The sequence below is a fragment of the Perognathus longimembris genome, chromosome 28 (genome assembly GCF_023159225.1).
Source record: "Perognathus longimembris pacificus isolate PPM17 chromosome 28, ASM2315922v1, whole genome shotgun sequence".
Taxonomy (NCBI): Eukaryota; Metazoa; Chordata; class Mammalia; order Rodentia; family Heteromyidae; genus Perognathus; species Perognathus longimembris.
The window spans coordinates 24,881,348-24,899,859 of record NC_063188.1 but is presented as its reverse complement, the minus strand read 5'-3'; the positions used below and the strand labels follow the sequence as shown (position 1 = coordinate 24,899,859).

General features: G+C 45.1%; 1 protein-coding gene and 1 non-coding gene across 2 annotated transcripts; both read right to left on the bottom strand.

The window, feature by feature from the left end:
• Positions 1-7,329: 7,329 nt before the first annotated feature.
• Positions 7,330-11,207, bottom strand: Rpl39 (ribosomal protein L39). Its single transcript, XM_048335926.1, has 3 exons — positions 11,090-11,207; positions 9,433-9,536; positions 7,330-7,538 (listed from the first exon to the last, which is right to left on the bottom strand). The coding sequence occupies exons 1-3, from the start codon at positions 11,090-11,092 to the stop codon at positions 7,490-7,492; spliced, it is 156 nt and encodes a 51-aa protein (XP_048191883.1). The 5' UTR covers positions 11,093-11,207; the 3' UTR covers positions 7,330-7,489.
• LOC125344396 lies at positions 8,419-8,555 on the bottom strand. Its single transcript, XR_007209519.1, has one exon. It is a non-coding gene; the product is annotated as a small nucleolar RNA SNORA69 (small nucleolar RNA).
• Positions 11,208-18,512: the final 7,305 nt, after the last annotated feature.

Below are 18,512 nucleotides of genomic sequence, written 5' to 3'. Positions count from 1 at the left end.
ACTACTTCGGACCTTTTGCTGGTTAATTGGAGACAAGAGTCTCTTGGACTTTCCTGCCTGCCTGACTTCTAAACTCGATCCTCAAATATCAGCCTCCTGAATAGATAGGATTGCAGACATGAGCCACAGGCATCCCGCAAATATTCTTACAATTTTAAGATGATAAAAACAGAGCATCAAACTAAGCCTGAGGCCCTATGCAACTGCTCCGTTCTCACGTCCCCAAAGCTGTTTCTGGACTTGGGTCTTAAAAGGCTGGCAACGAATTCCCAGTTCTTGTCTCACGTAACTGCCCTGAGATCACCATACGGTAAGAAGTCCAAGCCACGTAGAGAAGTCTTAGAGGGTGAGATGCCATTCAATTCTCTATTTAACCCCAAAGCAATCTCTGTAATGAGGAAAACAGTGCAAGAGCCCGGTGCCAGTCACTCCCACCTGGAATCCTAGCTACTCAGGAGGCTGAGATCTGAGGATCTCGGTTCACAGTCAGCCAAGGGAGGAAAGTCTATGAGACTCTTATCTCCAATTAACCACCAAAAAGCTAGGAGAGGGGTTGTGGCTCAAGTTGTAGAGTATTAGCCTTGAGCAGAAAAACTCATGGACAGCACTTAGGCCCTGAGTTCAAGGCCCAGGACCAACACGCACAGGCACACACACACACACACACATACACACACACACACACAGCCGAGCAAGATTATTGGGTGTGCTGTTTTCCTGTGGCATATCTGTGTGTGCCACGTGCTCCTCTCCCATGTTTCTTTTCTCTCTCTCTCTCTCTTTTTTGTCTTTTCTTTTTGGTACTGGGGATTGAACCCAGGACATTGCAGTTGCTAAGCAAGCGCTTTGTCACTGAGCTACATCCCAGCTCTCCCATGTTTCTTTTCTAATACACTTTGCTTAATGAAGAGAGAGAGAGAGCAAAAGGCCCAGGAGCCGCAAAGCCATCAGCACGGGAGGCAGGACATCCTGGAAGGGGGGCTCTTGCTCCTGTGGGTCAGAAGCAAAACACACAGCCAAGGACTTCCCAAGTTCTTGACCCACAAAAATGATGATGGAAACAAAGGTTTGTTTTAGGTCACTAAGTTTTGAGACAATTTGTTGCACAGCATTAGATAATTGGAGTGCACATGCTTATTTGGAACAATTAATTACATTGCTATAGATAAGCACATATACTGTTGCTGGAGTTCTTCAAGATGCCAGTGAAGAGGGTGAAGAGGGGTAAATAGGATTCTTATTGGCATATATGAAAATAGAATCAGGAAATGTGTTGAAATTGTTTTAAGAAGTGGGGATAGGAAAGGCTGATCCATGAAATGTCACAATGAAGTCTCCCTTGTAAAACTTATGTATGCTAATAAAAGATCATTTTAAAAGTGCTAAGGGAATGTTGTCTTTTAAAGCACAAAGCTTTTCCTTTCTTTTTTTTTTTTTTTTTTTTTGGCCAGTCCTGGGCCTTGGACTCAGGGCCTGAGCACTGTCCCTGGCTTCTTCCCGCTCAAGGCTAGCACTCTGCCACTTAAGCCACAGCGCCGCTTCTGGCCGTTTTCTGTATATGTGGTGCTGGGGAATCGAACCTAGGGCCTCGTGTATCCGAGGCAGGCACTCTTGCCACTAGGCTACATCCCCAGCCCTCTTTTTTTTTTTTTAGGCCCAAGACTGGGACTCGAACTGGGCACCCAATGCTTTTGCTCATTGACTAGCACTCTACCAACTGAGCCACGCCTCCAACCCCAACATAAAGCTTTTGTTTAAATAAAGCATTGCCATTTTGAGGTTCTTCAATTGCATGCTAAACATATGTGTATGAGTATTACAAACACATGCGAAAGTCACTTTGAGGGTTGAAATATTTATGTATCTCACACTGGGACATATAAATTTGGGCATCAGTCTCAACTAAAGGAAAAAGGGCTGAGGGTGAAAAGGAACTAAAGTACGCTGGGCCCAGGTGGCTCACACCTGAAATTATAGCTAATGAGGCTGAGATCAGACTATCTCCTTTGGAAGCCAGCCAAGCAGGAAAGTCAGCGAGATTCTCATCTCCAATTAACCACCCAAAAGCCAGAAATGGCGCTGTGGCTCAAAGTGGTAGAGCATTAGCCTTGAGACCAAAGCCCAAGGACAGTGTGCAGGCCCTGAGTTCAAGCTCCAGGAACAGCACCACCCCCCCAAAGAAAACAGCTGAAGTAAAAAAGGGCTGAAGGTGTGGTTCATCAGTACAGCCCTTGCCTAGCAAGTTCAAGACCCTGAGTTCAAACCCCAGTATTATCAAAATATAAAAAAGAAGAGAAAGGCAAGGAAAGGGAAGGGGAGGGAAGACATTAGTTACAAGTTTATTTCAGGAACTTTTAAGGACAAATTGCAACCATGTACTGATAAACTATAGCTACTTCTTTTTTTTTTAAGATACCATGTAGTCCAAGTTGGCATGAATTCATGATCCTCCTGCTTCAGCCTGCAGAGGGCTGGATTTGCAAGCAAGCACCACGAGATCCAGCTCAGCCACGCACTTTTTTTTTTCTTGCTCATGGACTCTATGATTATTAACAATAAAACAATTCCTTCCAGGTCGGGCGATATGTACATTTCTTTTCTTTTCTTTTTTTTTTTGCCAGTCCTGGGGCTTTTTGCTCAAGGCTAGCACTCTACCACTTGAGTCACAGAGCCACTTCTGGCTTTTTCTATTTATGTGGTGCTGAGGAATCGAACCCAGGGCTTACGTGTATATGAGATGAGCACTTTACCACTAGGCCATATTCCCAGCCCCTACATTTCTTTTCTTTTGCTTCATGTAATCTATTCCTTCTTTTTCTCTCATTTCTTCCCTTCCCCCCCCCCCCCTTAGTTCACTTTCATCAATGTCCGTTGCAGCTGTTGGGCTCCCTCTACTGTATTTTTTTTTCACCCACTTTCCACTCATTCTGTGCCTCCCAGCTTCCCTCAGATATGCACGTGTCTACACCATATGTGAGGTAAAGAGTATAGGGTCCTCTGAATACTATAAGACTAATTAAGAAGTCCTCTGCTTCCTTATCTTCGGAGTTCTTTTCAGTCTGGATATTAATTTATGTACATAGGAATTAGTGTTTGGCTTTTACTTTTTGGTGCCTTTCTCCCAAGACTGACCTTTTTTGGTCTCCCTGTGAATTGGTATCTTGGGTCCTGTTTGCTTTGTCTAGTCTCTTTGTTATTTATTTCTAACACCCACATAGTAGGGAGACCATGCCTCTGTTCTAGTCAGCCAAGCACTTTTGACACACTATCTCATTTTAGTGTCACAGAAAGTCTATAGCACAGTATTATTAGTTCCCTTTTTACCTGTGCTCAGGAAGGTGAAGCAAGTCCCTCACCAACCAGCCAGTAAGTGAAAGGTTGTTGTTTTTTGTTTTGTTTTGTAGGCTATGGGCTTGAACTCACAGCCTGGGTACTGTCCCTTAGTTTCTTTTTGCTCAAGGCTAGCACTCTACAGCACCTTGAGCTACAGCACCTTTTCCAGCCTTTTCTGTTTGTGTGGTGCTGAGGAATCGAACCCAAGGCTTCATGCATGCTAGGCAAGCACTCTACCACTAAGCCACATTCCCAGCCCATTTCTTTTTTCTAACAGAACTGGGGGTGGAAGGCAGGGTCTTGCACATGCCAGATGCTTAGCCCCTGCCCTTGGCACCATGCTTTAAAATGCATACAACTGTCTCATCTAAGGCTCAGGTATTTGTTTATTCAGTCATTGATTTCTTTGTACTGATACTTGAACACTGTCTCTTAGCTCTTTTTTTGCTCTAGGCTGGTGCTCTACCACTTGAATTACAGCTGCACTTCTGGCATTTTGTTGGTTAATTGGATCCAGCCTTGGCTGGCTTTAAATCACAATCATAAGATCTCAGCTTCCTGAGTAGCTAGGATTCAGGTGTGAGCTCCCCCACCTCCAATGTTTGGTTATTTTATTTATTTTTGTCAGTCGTGGGGCTTGGGCACTGTCCCTGAGCATTTCAGCTCAAGGCTAGCACTCTGCCACTTGAGCCACAGCATCACTTCCAGTTTTCTAGTTGTTAATTGGAGATTAGAGTCTCATGGACTTTCCTGTCCGGGCTGGCTTCGAACCATGATCCTCAAATCTCAGCCTCCTAATTAGTTAGAATTACAGGTGTGAGTCAACAGCACCTAGCTTTATGAACATATTATTTTGTAAGTTTATTTCCTCCCTTCGGTGCTGGTGATCAAATCCAGGGTCTCATACAAGGCTACTCTCTGAGCACCGGAAGTTTTTGATTTATAAAACTTATTTATTGAAACTGATCAAGAAACAATTAATAGCCAGGCATGATGGCACACACCTATAATCTCAGCACCTGGGAAGCTGAAGGTGGGAGATAATTTTTTTTCTGTTTATGTGGTACTGAAGAATCAAACCCAGGGCTTCATGCATGCAAGGCAAGCACTCTACCACTAAGCCACATTCCCAGCCCCAGTGGGAAATCATTTGAGTCCAGGAGTTAAGAGAACAGACTGAGATACACAGCAAGATCCATGTCTAAAAACAAAAGTTGAGCACTAGTGGCTCATGCTATTCAGGAGGCTGAGCGCTGACCCAGTTTGAAGCCAGCCAAGTAGTATCTCAAATGGAAGTCATTCTGAGTCTCAACAAAGACCTTGGGCTTCTAAACTGGCTTGCAGCTCAAACCAAGAATTTTACCTTTGGTCAAAAATGTCCTGGGCTGCGGGCTGGGGATATAGCCTAGTGGCAAGAGTGCCTGCCTCGGATACACGTAGGCCCTAGGTTCGATTCCCCAGCACCACATATACAGAAAACGGCCAGAAGCGGCGCTGTGGCTCAAGTGGCAGAGTGCTAGCCTTGAGCGGGAAGAAGCCAGGGACAGTGCTCAGGCCCTGAGTCCAAGGCCCAGGACTGGCCAAAAAAAAAAAAAAAAAAAAAATGTCCTGGGCTGGAAATGTAGCTTAGTAGTGCCACATAAACAGAAAAAGCCAGAAGTGCAGCTGTGATTCAAGTGGTAGAGCTCTAGCAAAAGCAGCTCAGGCCCTGAGTTCAAGCACTATGACTGACGAAAACAAAATACTGTATATCCGGGGAAGAGCGCAAAGGAAGGGGTGACATCGTCCAAAAGTTGATGTTCTCATTACCTGACATGTAACTGTAAACTCTCTGCATATCACCTTTATAGTAGCAATAAAAAAATGTTTTTAAAGTGTATGTCAGCTGGGCACTGGTGGCTCACGCCTATAATCCTAGCTACTCAGGAGGCTGAGATCTGAGGATTAGAGTTCAAAGCCAGCCCAGGCAGGAAAGTCCCAAGACTTATCTCCAACTAAACACCAGAAAACTGGAAGTGGTGCTGTGGCTCAAAGTGGTAGTTAACTTTGAGTGACAAAAAAATCAGGGGCAGTGCCCAGGTTCTAAGTATATGCTCCATGAACTGCCCCCCCCCCAATAAAAGGGGTATATCTTAAGGTTGGGGTGTAGCTCAAGTAGTTAAGTGCTTGCCTAGCAAGCAGGAGTCCCTGAGTTCAAACCCTAGTACTGCCAGAGGAAGAAAATTGTTTAAGCAAAGCCATGTGATGTGGACATTTGTGGCTATAATCCTAACTACTCAGAGGCTGAGTCTATCTGGTAGAATCAAGTACTTTATAGGCCTTATCAGTCCTTACCCACCAGCGATAGCCAGGTATAGTTCTTACAGCTAATTCAGAACTGGACCTGAGACCTGACTGTACATGCCAGATTTCCTGTGATCCTGCTTCTTTTGAAAGGCCTGGAGAGGTGATTTCATATTCTTCCAAACAACAAATGCGAAGGGAGCAAAGGAGCCACAAACTGCTGTAGTCCTAGATATTCAGGATGCAGAGATCTGAGGATCACAGTTCAAAGCCAGCTGGGCACAAGTCTGCAAAATTCTCATCTCCAATTAACCACCAGAAAGCCCGAAGTGGAGTTGTGGCTCCAAGTGGTAGTTAACCTTGAGTGACAAAAGGGACAGCAAGCGCCCAGGCCCACAAGTGACAAAAAAAAATACCCAAACACCAACTACCCTTCAAGGTGGCAACTTGGTTTTCAGTCATGCTATGCAGATGAAAGCCAGGTTCTCGTGCATGTCAGGAAAGCACTCTACCACTCAGCTACAGCTCAAGTTCTTTGAACAGGAAGGACTTGAGGCAGATTCTCAACATCTGCATGGAGTTTGCAAGTTGCAAATTTTCACTTGACATTTTGGAGCCCTCCCTTCAGACTTCTGAAAGTTTGGTGTTACTTCCAGTGGCAGTAGGCAAGGTCCTCTTAGCTATGCAGCTAACACCTCAGTGCTTCGTCCACCCACTACACTGTGCAACTGGGATGTGACCAACAAAGCAACCCAGTTCTCACCATGCTGCTAATAGGTTCCATCATTTCCTCACTGTTGTGGTATGTGTAGTAGCCTATCTTTTACCCATCAATTAAATCTCAACTGCCTAGAACAGTTGAGACACATAGGTAGCCATCTACTTTGCTGAGTGAATCGGTTAAGTTGCCAGTGGTTCTACTGTGAGGGGTTAAATGAGTAACATTTGAGATCAGAGAAAGGAGCAGTGCACGAACTTGACAGAAATCCAACTATCCCAGAGATTGCTGTAGCTCTGCAGTAGGACAGACAATGTCAATTACTTCAGTCTTAGGCTTACACAGGACAAAAGTGGCCATGCAAACTTAAGTATGCCTAGCTATATAGTAGTTTTCCTTTTCATACGATAATTGATATTTCAACTGCCAAGAACTAGGGCTGGGGATATGGCATAGTGGCAAGAGTGCTTGCCTCGTATACATGAAGCCCTGGGTTCGATTCCCCAGCACCACATATACAGGAAATAGCCAGAAGGGGTGCTGTGGCTCAAGTGGCAGAGTGCTAACCTTGAGCAAAAAGAAGCCAGGGACAGGGCCCAGGACTGGCCAAAAAAAAAAAAAAATTGCCAAGAACTGTATTCTTTTGACTTCTTTGAAAACACCCAAGTGAGGACTGGGAATGTGGCTTAGTGGTAGAGCGCTTGCCTAGCATGCATGAAGCCCTGGGTTCGATTCCCTAGCACCATATACACAGAAAAACTGGGAAGTAGCACTGTGGGATCATGTGCTAAGAGTGTTAGCCTTGAGCACAAGCCCCAGGGCTGGCACAAAAAACACAGAAGCCAGAGTTGGTAGCCATACACTAACAGATCATGAACTAGCCTGCTAACTCAGTTCCGACAATTCCTACCAAAGAACTCAGAGATGATATTCATCACGGGCTACCACGTTCACCTTGTGTACCCACTAAGGAAGAACTAGAGCCACACGAACAATTCAAATGTAAGGTTTCACATATTTATTACTGTGCCCATTCTTAAAGTAACCAAAGAAAAATCAGTTTAAAATGCCCAACTGTCAGTCCAGGCAGTATTGACGTTCCGGCTTGACTGGTTCATCGAAGAGCATAAATATGTGGGCATCTGGTGCAATTCCTTACAGACCCAGCTTGGTTCTCCTCCAGTGTCTTCTCTTGGAGTTGTACCTGCAGAGAAGAAAGAAATCACCAATACAGCCTCACAATTTAGCTCCTCCCATCCACAACCTGGCCTTTTAGGAACAGAATTCAAAGGATAACATTTCTCCTTTTCATAGGTATGGAGGCTTTCAGAACAAAGGAATGACTAGATACATGCCAAGCCAGGTGTGATGATTCACACCTGTAACCTCAGCACTTGGGAGGCTGAAACACCAATTGACAAAATCAGCCTAGGCTACAATAGTGAGATTCGGTCTCAAAGGACCCCAAACCAGTCATAGTAAACTTGACACTTCAGTTCATTGGGACTCTGTTCCTGCATACCCTTCCTCACCCTTTTCTCTTTGCTAGTCCTGGGCCCTGAACTTGGCCTGGGCAGTGCTCTTAAGCTCCTTTTGCTCAAGGCTAGCACTCTATGACTTTGAGCCACAGGGCCATTTCATTCACAGTGGTTAATTGGAAATAAGTCTCATGGACTTTCCTGCCTGTGCTGGCTTTGAACTACGACCCTCAGATCTTAGCCTCCTGAGTGGCTAGGATTCCAGGCATGAGCCACTGGCAGCTAAATTCCTCACCTACTTTTGATTCAACAGACCTGATGTAGACTTTTTTTTAACCAGTTCTGGGGTTTGAACTCAGGGCCTGAGCACCATCCCTGGCTTCCTTTTTGCTTAAGGCTAGCACTACCTCACTTCCAGACTTTTGTTTAGTGGAGCTGAGGAATTGAACTCAGGGCTTGCACTCTACCGCTAAGCCACATTCCCAGCTTCCAGATGCAGACATTCTTAACCTCCTTTAAAGGACCACACACAATGTTTAAAACAGATCAACCCCTCACACATTTCTATCCCAGAACAAGTGATTTGCTGAGCTAAACCAATCTCTAAATTGTCCATGTCAAGCTGTTATGATTTTGCCCTCAGAAAGGCAAAATTCAAAAACAATCAACATGGTTTTTCTTTCAGCAGGATAATGGCAATACTCCCACAAGATGAAGGAAGTACTGTAATTGCAACCTGCTTTTGACTCATTTTACAAGTTGAAAGTGGAGCTTTGGGGTTGTAGCTCAGTGGTGCAGCACTCCACAAGTCCATCCTATGTCCGATCCCCAGATAGCTGACAGAAAACAAAATGCATGAGATCCTAGATCAAGTGGCTAACATTGATCTACTGAACTACACCAAGTTTCATGCAAATTTTTTTGGTCTCACAAGGCACCAACATAAGCTGGGAACACGGGGGGGGGGGGGAAAAATGCCTGGGTTTCCTTGCCATCCTAAAAGAAGGATCCAGGCTGGGATGCAGCTTAGTGGCAAAGCACTTGCCAAGCAAGTGCAATGCCCTGTGTTCCATCTCTAGTACCAAAAAGACAAATGTTGGGCTGGGAATGAGGCCTAGTGGTAGAGTGCTTGCCTCACATACACAAAGTCCTTAGCACTACATATATAGAAAAAGCCAGAAGTGGCACTGTGGCTCAAGTGTACAGTGCTAGCCTTAAGCAAAAATGTAGCCAGGGACAGTGCTCAGGCCCTGAGTCCCAAGCCCCAGGACTGGCAAAAAAAAAAAAATATTAAAATCCCAAGCAGGATCCACTTGCTAAGATCACTCTGCAAAGTGAGCCCCAAAGTTCTTTGGAAATAAAAGTTTTGCCTCAAATTTACCTAGTCCTGAGAGCTTGGGGAGAACGGTGCCGCCCCACAGCTACTTTCTTCCAAAAGTATACACTTAACTCCTCCAGTAGAGGGCGCTCTCCCAATCTTTAGAAAGGACAACTTACTGAGAAACTGAATTTTAGAACGCCAGAAGACTGACTGGACTACCTACAGGTTCCAGTTGGGTAAACCCCAAAGAAAGTAATCTGTAAACTTAACAAAACACAGCATATAAGAAAGGGTTTTACCTGATTTTGTTACCAGTTTTCATCCGAATCCACTGGGGAATGGGGCGATTTTGCTTTTGTTTCTTGGCCAGAAACCGCTTGATTCTGAAAGTCTTGTGAGAAGACTGCAGGAGAAGCAATCAATTTAGAGTGACAATAGTGCGTGCCCAAAGGATTCGAAAGCCACAAACCCTGTACATTTCAGCACTTCAATACTAAATCACTCAGCCTCCATTGAGCCTCATAACTCTTCTGGAAGCATCATTCAAGTAAAAACAATGGAGCTTAAACAACCTGTACAAAAATCAAGAATCTCAATATGCAGCACTAGGAATCCAACCCACACCTGTCCTGCTCCATAGGCACTTTCTATCTCTACCCTGCTGTCAACTGAGAACTAGGATCAGCTGGGAGTGACTCTAGGGCCAGGGAACTTGACTTATTGGAAAGAACACATAGAGGATCAGGGCAACCAATCACTTGAAAACCAATGAACCCCAGGGCCTCATTTCATAAAATACATTTAAGGGACATTGCCAGGATCATTACAAAGTTCTCCAAAGTCCTTAACATTCAGCAAATCTGTTCTAACCCAGTCACCTTTTCTAATACAATTTTGCTTTCATTGTTAAGGTAATACAGAGTTACAGTTACACAAGTCGGGTAATGAATATTCTATTACTCTTATTCTACTTAAAAATGTCACTTTTTTGGGCCAGTCCTGGGGCTTGAACTCAGGGTCTGAGCACTTGTTCCTAGCTTCTTTTTGCTCAAGGCTAGCACTTTACCCACAGCTCCACTTCTGGCCTTTTCTATATATGTGGTGCTGAGGAATCGAACCTGGGGCTTCATATACATGAGGCAAGCACTCTATCACTAGGCCATATTCCCAGCCCCTTAAAATGCCACGTTCTTAAGAATGGCTTTTTAAATTTCTCGTTCCATCTTTTGGTTTTCTGGAAAAAGTTGAGTCACTTAAGTTCAACTTCCCTTGCCTGACAATCCAGCCAAATTACCATGGCCCAACAAACCTTTGAATTCTATGGCACATTATAAAGAAGGAAAAGACAACACCTCTGTGCCTTTCCCAACTCCACAGTAGCAATGACAAATCTTGTCAAAAACCTACAAAATACCAGTCCTTCCAGTTCATGTACAATGTGTTTAATGTCTCAGTGAACTGTCAGAGGCTGTGATCGGTGTGCTGGTGACATTCATTTCAGGTTCACATAATGCCCTTGCCCAAAGCCTCCCTCTAAAAACCTCTACAAAAAGAGTTAAGGAAAGTTTTGTGATCTCATGATCTGGTATACATGCTACGGGCAGCTTGCGGTTGAGGTACAATTTCTGGGGTGGTTCCTAGACCTCCTTCCTGTCCCAGAATCAAATGGTTTGGGTGGAAGGGAAGCCTTGTGGTTCCCGGCCCGGGAGCAGGCCGCCACAGCCCGGTGGAGGCGCAGCGCCAACGCTGCCCCGTCCCCGTCCCTCCCCACTGGTTCCGTTCCTCACTCGCCTCCCGCTAGGCCAGCGACTTGGAGTCAGGGACATTCAATCTTTTTTTGAAAAAGCCTTTAAAATGCTCCTGCCACTCGATGCCCCCTACCAGCCTCGGCGAGCCAGGGAAAGCGTTGGGTCTCGGGGAGCCACCTTGGAGCCGATGGAGGCCGATGCGACTTACCATGATTAGAAGCACAGATAGGCGCAGTTACCACGATGGCGAACAAAAGCTGAAGAGGCCAGAAGCCGCCGGAAGAACAAGTTTAGAAGCTGGAGGTGGAGCCTAGGCGTCACGTCACAAGTCACCGCCCAGCACCTCCCGATCCTCTGCGCCTGCGCCCTCCGTGGGACTGTGGGAACTCGCTCTTGACTTCACGTTTGTAAGTAGGTTCCCAGGGGCCTGTCAGTATTTTAGGACCCTCCCCCCCCGCCCCAGTTTTCATGGGTGAAGTACACAGCAGGTGATACCTGGTAGACGCCCTTCCGAAAGCTAGGGGAGTGGGGCACCGAGCGGGAGGGACCAACTCACAGCGTCTGACGTCACTTCTACGCGCCTCCGACTTCGATCCCTTCTTTGGGAGGAAGCCCCGCCCTAAGGGCGGGGGCTAGGCGCTCTGGGACGCGGTGGCCTGCGGAAACAGCTCGGGGTGGTCGTACTAGTGTCTCAACTCGGGTCTCGCCGATTGCTAGGCAGGCACTCTGCCACTGGAGCCATCTTCTAGCCTGGCTTTCCTTTTTAAATAGGAACTCAATATGTATCTCAGGCTGGCCTCCAGCTTGTGATGTTAGTATTTTTGTTAATATTACCCCTTTTCATCTTTTTTCTTTCTTCCCATTTTAGAAACAAAACCAGAGCTGGGGATGTAGTTTACCCATAGAGCTTTTGCTCATTTAGTATACACTAATGTCCTGGCTTCCATCACCAGCACTACAAAAGGAAAGCAAAGCAAAACAGATATCTTTGCAGACACCTCAGGCATTTTTGCAGTGTACCAAAGTTGTGTTTTTGTTTTGTTTTCCCTGTGGGCTTTTTCCCCTTTATGCAGCCCTGGGGTTTGAACTTATTATGGCCTCAGGCTTGCTAGGCAAGCCATGCACCCTGCCCAAGGGAAGGTTGTTAAATCTGAGATCTGGAGTCCATCTACACAGTTCAGACTATGCACTTGAATGGGAAAAAATACAATTCGTTGTATTTCCACTAAATTAAGTTTTATTTAGGATATACAACAGACCACAGTAGTGAACTGGTAGTTTTTACTTCATCACTTAGAGAAACCGTAGATAAGCCAGGCATGGTGCATCATGCCTGTAATCCCAGAATTCGAAAGGTGCAAAAGCAGGAAGATTCTGTGGATGTGTGTGTGTGTGTGTGTGTGTGTGTGTGTGTGTGTGTGTGTGTGTGTGTGTGTGTGTGCCAGCCCTGGACTCAGGGCCTGAGCACTGTCCCTGGCTTCTTTTTCCTCAAGGCTAGCACTCTGCCACTTGAGCCACAGCACCACTTCTGGCTTTTTCTATATATGTGGTGCTGAGGAATTGAACCTAGGGCTTCATGTATATGAGGCGAGCACTTTACCAAACTAGGCCATATTATATTTCCAGCCCAAAAAGCAGAAACATTTTGAGTTCAAAGACAATCTCAGCTACATATCCCATCTCAAAAAACCAACCAAATGTGCGGGAAATGTGGCTTATTGGTAGAGTGCTTGCTTAGCATGCATGGAGTCAATGCCTCAGTACCACATAAACAGAAAAGGCTGGAATTGGCACTTCGGCTCAGGTGGTACAGTGCTACCCTTAAGCAAAAGCTGCTCACGGACAGTGCCCATGCCCTGAGTTCAAGCCTCAAATCATAGCTGACTTTGTATTAAATTACAATGGAAGCTGAGAGGGTGTAGCTTATGCCTATAATCCTAGCTATCCAGCAGGCTGAGACCTAAGTATCATTTTATGAACCCAATTCCAGGCAGACAAAATCCTGGAGACTCTTATCTCTTTGACTAGCAAAGAATCTGAAAATCTGGCTCTAGTGGTAGGAAGCCAGCCTTGAGCAAAAAAGCTCTGAGAGAGCTAGGCGCCCAGAATTCAAGCCCCAGACAGGTACCAAAAGAAAAAAAAAGGAAGAAAAATAAAGTCAGATGATTATCAGATAGCATTAACAAGATTTGGTCTCAGAGGTACTACAAAACCCATAGGATGTACTTGGACTTAATAGTTACCATTACCGATTTAATGATGATCAGTTTAACAGAATTTACCATCACCCACTTAATGATGACTATTTTAACAGAATTTTATAATGCTAACTCAAGTTTTTTTAGTCTTATTTATTTTGTCATGCTGGACCCTAAGGCCTGCTGCAAACTAGGCTAGGCAAGTGCTGTACCACCGAGACAAGCTTCTAACATCTTCATATACATTGAAGTGAGATCACAGGCTGCTTAACTTGGATTTTTATTCATTTGAGAGCCAATATTAGCCTAGCACTGGTAGCTCATGCCTGCAATTCTAGCTTCTCAGGAAGCTTAGATCTGAGGATTGTGGTTCAAAACCAGCCAGGGCAGAAAGTCCATGAGACTCTTATCCCCAACTAACCACTAAAAAACCAGAAGTGGAGCTGTGGCTCAATGGTAGAGCACTAGCCTAGTGCTCAGGCTCTGAATTCAAGCACCATGACTGACAATAAATAAAAAGAGCCAACATTTTTTGGTGTGTGTATTTGCGGGTACTGAGGCTTGAACTGAGGGCCTAGGCACTCAGTACAGTAGCATTCTACCACTCGAGCCACACCTCCACTTCTGGCTTTATGGCAGTTAATTGGAGTCTTAAGGACTTTCCTTCCTGTGCTGGTTTCAAACTGTGGTTCTCATATTTGAAGTCTGAGTAGCTAGGATTACAGGCATGAGCCTCAGGTCCCCAACTGCATTTTCTTTACTCTTGTCTTTCTCTTTTTTCTTTTTGGGGCCAACACCGGAACTGGAACTTGGTATCTGATGCTTGCTTTTGTTCATTGGTTGGCACTATCTGACCCACTCCTCCAAAGCCTGCATTTTTTGCCAGTCTTGGGGCTTGAACTCAGGTCCTGAGCACTGTCCCTGAGCTTCTTTTGCTCAAAGCTGCCTCTACCACTTGAGCTACAATGCCACTCCTGGCTTTTTCTGTGTATGTGGTACTGAGGAATCAAACCCAGGGCTCCATGCATGCTAAGCAAGCACTCTACCTCTAATCTACATTCCCAGCCCCAGAGATACATATTTATCATCAACCAAAAGAATATGTATAGACATGATATTGGATGAGAACACAGTATATACAGAAAAGAGAAGAAATCCAAAATTAAACCTCAGGGCTCTCCAAAAGAATCAGCAAGTCTGGGCACTGGTGGCTCACACCTGTAATCTAGCTACTCAAGAGGCTGGGGTCTGAATATCACAGTTCAAAGCCAGCCCAGGTAGGAAAATTCCTGAGACTCTTATTTCCAATTAACCATCTCAAAACTGGAAATGGTGTTGTGTCTCAAGTGGTAGAGCTCTAATATTGAGAAGAAAAAAAGGAAGAATCAGCAAAGAATACCAAGAAGGGCGAGTCCCAGGACTGGCAAAACAAAACAAAACACAAATGTAGGCTCCAGACGCCAGCCACCGCGGCGACAAGAAGGCCGGAGGGCAGCTATGCAGGGACTTTGTAAGGGCCTGCGAGGCCAGCTTACGAGGGACCTAGTACTAAAGCTGCTTGCATGCATTACTAATACAAACCAATGTGATCAAGCCACTTACCTACTGAACTGCTACTGCTGCCTGACAAAAATGTGATTTTTATTCTGTTTGTATTTAAAATGAAGGAAAAAAAACCACACAAATGTATATCTCTAATCAGAGCAGCTCTACAAACTCCTGCTATCTTCCTGACTCTCTTAGATGTCTCCTACATGCCTTAATCTTAGTATGTCGCAATGTCAGTGGCTCATGCCCGAAGGCCAGTATTTTTGTATTGAAGACAGAGATGTATTTGAAGACAGAGATGTAATAACTTACACTGAGACTTGCTGTAACGTTTAAGAAGAGGTGACTAGGGACCCACAGGGATGACAGTACCAGACAGGTTAGAACACAAAGAAAACGTGTGAGGACACAGTGAGAAAAGAAGTGAGTTAATCTTCTGTAATTCAAGGAGAAACCAAAGCAGCCCATACCTTGATCTGACTTCTAGCCTCTAGAAATATGATGCAATACATTTCTGTTGTGTAAGCCACGCAGGCTGTTACAGTAGTCCCTCTGTTATCTCCACAGCATGGGAGGGGGTAATACGCTCTGAGATTCTCCAGAGATGGCTAAGATCACAGAGTACTAAATCTTGTATATACTAATTTCTCCCCCTAAACATACATCCTCTATCAATCATACACTATGGCAGGAACTTTTACGGTTTGATATTCAACAACAAAATTAGAATGAATCTATTTCCTTCTTCACAATTTTGCAGACGGAAGATTCCTTTTTATAATAGATGCTGGCAACCTCAGCATGATGTTTTTCCTTTCTTTATTTTGGTACTAGTCCTGGACGCTGTCCCCAAGCTTCTTTGTCTCAAGGCTAGCACTCTACCATTTGAGCCACAGTTCTACTTCCAGCTTTTTTTTGGGGGGGGGGCTGGGAATGTGGCTTAGTGGTAGAGTGCTTGCCTCACACACATGAAGCCCTGGGTTTGATTCCTCAGCACCACATATATAGAAAAAGCTGGAAGTGGTGCTGTGGCTCAAGTGGCAGAGTGCTAGCCTTGAGCAAAAAGAAGCCAGGGACAGTGCTCAGACCCTGAGTCCAAGGCCCAGGACTGGCAAAATAAAAGTATGAGAATAGGATTTATGAGGAAGTGGCCCTCCCTTGTTTACCTGAGCATACATAGAGCAAGACAGAAAGAAGGGAAGGAAGGGAAGGAGAAAGAGGAGAGGAAAAACGTACTCTAGTGGAAAAGAAAATCAGTTAAATAGATCAAGATCAGATTTTTAAAATTCTGGCAGGCTGGAAATGCGGCTTAGTGGTAAAGTGCTTGCCTAGCATGCATGAGCCCTGGGTTTGATTTCTCAGTACCATATAAACAGAAAAAGGAAGAGGTGGTTCTGTGGCTCAGGTAGTAGAGTGCTAGCCTTGAACAAAAGCAGCTTAGGGACAGTGACCAGGTCCTGAGTTCAAGCCCCAAGACTGGCAAAAAAAATTGTTTGGGGCTGGGTGCCAGTGGCTCATGCCAGTAATCCTAGCTACTCAAGAGACTGAGATCGGCGGATCTCAGTTTGAAGCCAGCTAGGGAAGGAAAGTCTCTGAGACTTTTATCTCCAATAAATGACTAAAAAAGCCAGAAGTGGAGCTGTGGCCCAAATGGCAGAGCACTAGTCTTGAGCCAAGGAAGCACAGGGAAAGTGCCTAGGCCCTGAGTTCAAGCCCCAAGACCAGTACACACAGACACAGACACAGACACACACACACACACACACACACACACACACACACACACACACACACACACTCTCTCTCTCTCTCTCTCTCTCTCTCTCTCTCTCTCTCTCTCTGCTTAGCAGGAGGGAGGGCCCTGCTGTGGTTTCACCAGTTGGTCTGGTTAGGGATTTTTATCCAGTAGCACTTGGCAACGGAAGGACAGGTAGCTTTCACAATATCATGTGCTAGTATAGAGCTGTACTCACATTATGCCTTGTGCTTGTATTCTTTCTGTTTATCTCTTGTCACCATTAGAGTATGAGTTCACTGAGAACAAGGACTTGGGTCCCTGATCCCCCAGGACCTGATATATATATAGCCAGTGTTTGCCAAATGAAAAAAGGAGTGAAAGGGCCAGGTGCTGGTGGCTCACGCCTGTAATCCTAGCCACTCAGGAGGCTGAGATCAGAGGATCAAGGTTCAAAGCCAGCCGGGGCAGAAAAGTTCGTGGGGCTCTTATTTCCAATAAATGATTCAGAAAAAGACGTGGCATTGTGGCTCAAAGTGGCAGAGTGGTAAGCCTTGAGCACCAACAGCCTTAGAGACAGCGTCCAGGCCCTGAGTTCAAGCCCCAGACCGACTGGCAAAAACAAACAAAGGAGTAGAAGAAACTTGGAGGACTCTGGTGGGGAAACATGCTTCACCCAGAACTGGACTGGTAAGGCAAGTAGAACAAAAGAGGGAGGTGCTCAGCTGCTGCAAGTTCGCCCAGCTGCTAACCAAACGGGCAAGGAGGCAAGCAGTGCCAACTCTTGACAGAAAGCAGACACCGGAGTGTCTTTTCTCCTAAGGCCAACTCTGACATCTCCCTGGGCTCCTGCTTCACCCACTTTTATAAGAAAGATACACTCTTGGTTAGCACTTCCCCTGGGGATTCATCCTGTCTCTTGAGTTTTCTTTTTTTCTTTTTGTGCCAGCCCTGGGGCTTGAACTCGAGACCTAGAAACTGTCCCTGAGCTCTTTTTGCCACAGCTCCACTTATGGCTTTCAAATAATTTTATTATAAAGGTGATATGCAGAGGGGTTATGCTTACATAGGTCAGGCAAGGAGTACATTTATTGAGTTTGGGGCAATGTGACCCATTCCTTCCCTCTCTCCCAGTTTTCCCTCCTGTACCCAACCTCAAGTTGTATAATTCATTCTCAACATAGTCATTTATGGATTTTGATGGTTATTGGAAATAAAGTCTCACAGACTTTCCTGCCCAGGCTACCTTTGAACAGTGATCCTCAGATCTCTCTCTCTCTCTCTCTCTATATATATATATATACACACATATACATACATATATACATATATTTTCATATATACATAACACATGTATATATGTAACATATATCAATCTTTACCCCTTATTATTCTCACTTCCTTCCCTCCAATGTTGATCCTCCCCCTCTCATTTTTGCATCATGTCCTGTTATCATCATAAAAAATACTTGGCTTGGGCTGGGAATGTGGCTTAGTGGTAGAGAGTTTGCATAGCATGCATAAAACCCTGGGTTAGATTCCTCAGCACCAGATATATAGAAAAAGCCAAAGTGGTGCTGTGGCTCAAGAGGTAGAATGCTAGCCTTGAGCAGACGCAACTCAGGGACAGTGCCCAGGCCCTAAGTTCAAGCCCCAGGACTGGCAACAACCCCCAAAAAATCTCCGATAATGAGATTCCATTTCACTCCAGTAAGATTGGCCAGCACTGAGAATTTGAATAGTAACAAATGCTGGCAGGATATGGAAGAAAGGAACTTTGTATTATTGGTGGGAATGCAAATTAGTATTCACAGACTATCTTGCTGGGGGTTGACTTTGATCTGTGATCCTCAGATCTCAGCCTCCTGAGTAGCTTATAGGCTTGAACCACGGGCACCAGCCTCACTTTTCTATATTGCTATTACTCAATGCTCAATCCTCAGATCTCAGCCTCCTGAGTAGCTTATAGGCTTGAACCACGGGCACCAGCCTCACTTTTCTATATTGCTATTACTCAATGCTCAATGGTATATAAGACTGGGTCTCATCTCTAATCTCCAATTAACCACCAGAAAACCAGAAATGGTGCTGTGGCTCAAAGTGGTATAGCACTAGCCTTGAGCTGAAGAGCTCTGGGACAGTGCTCAGGC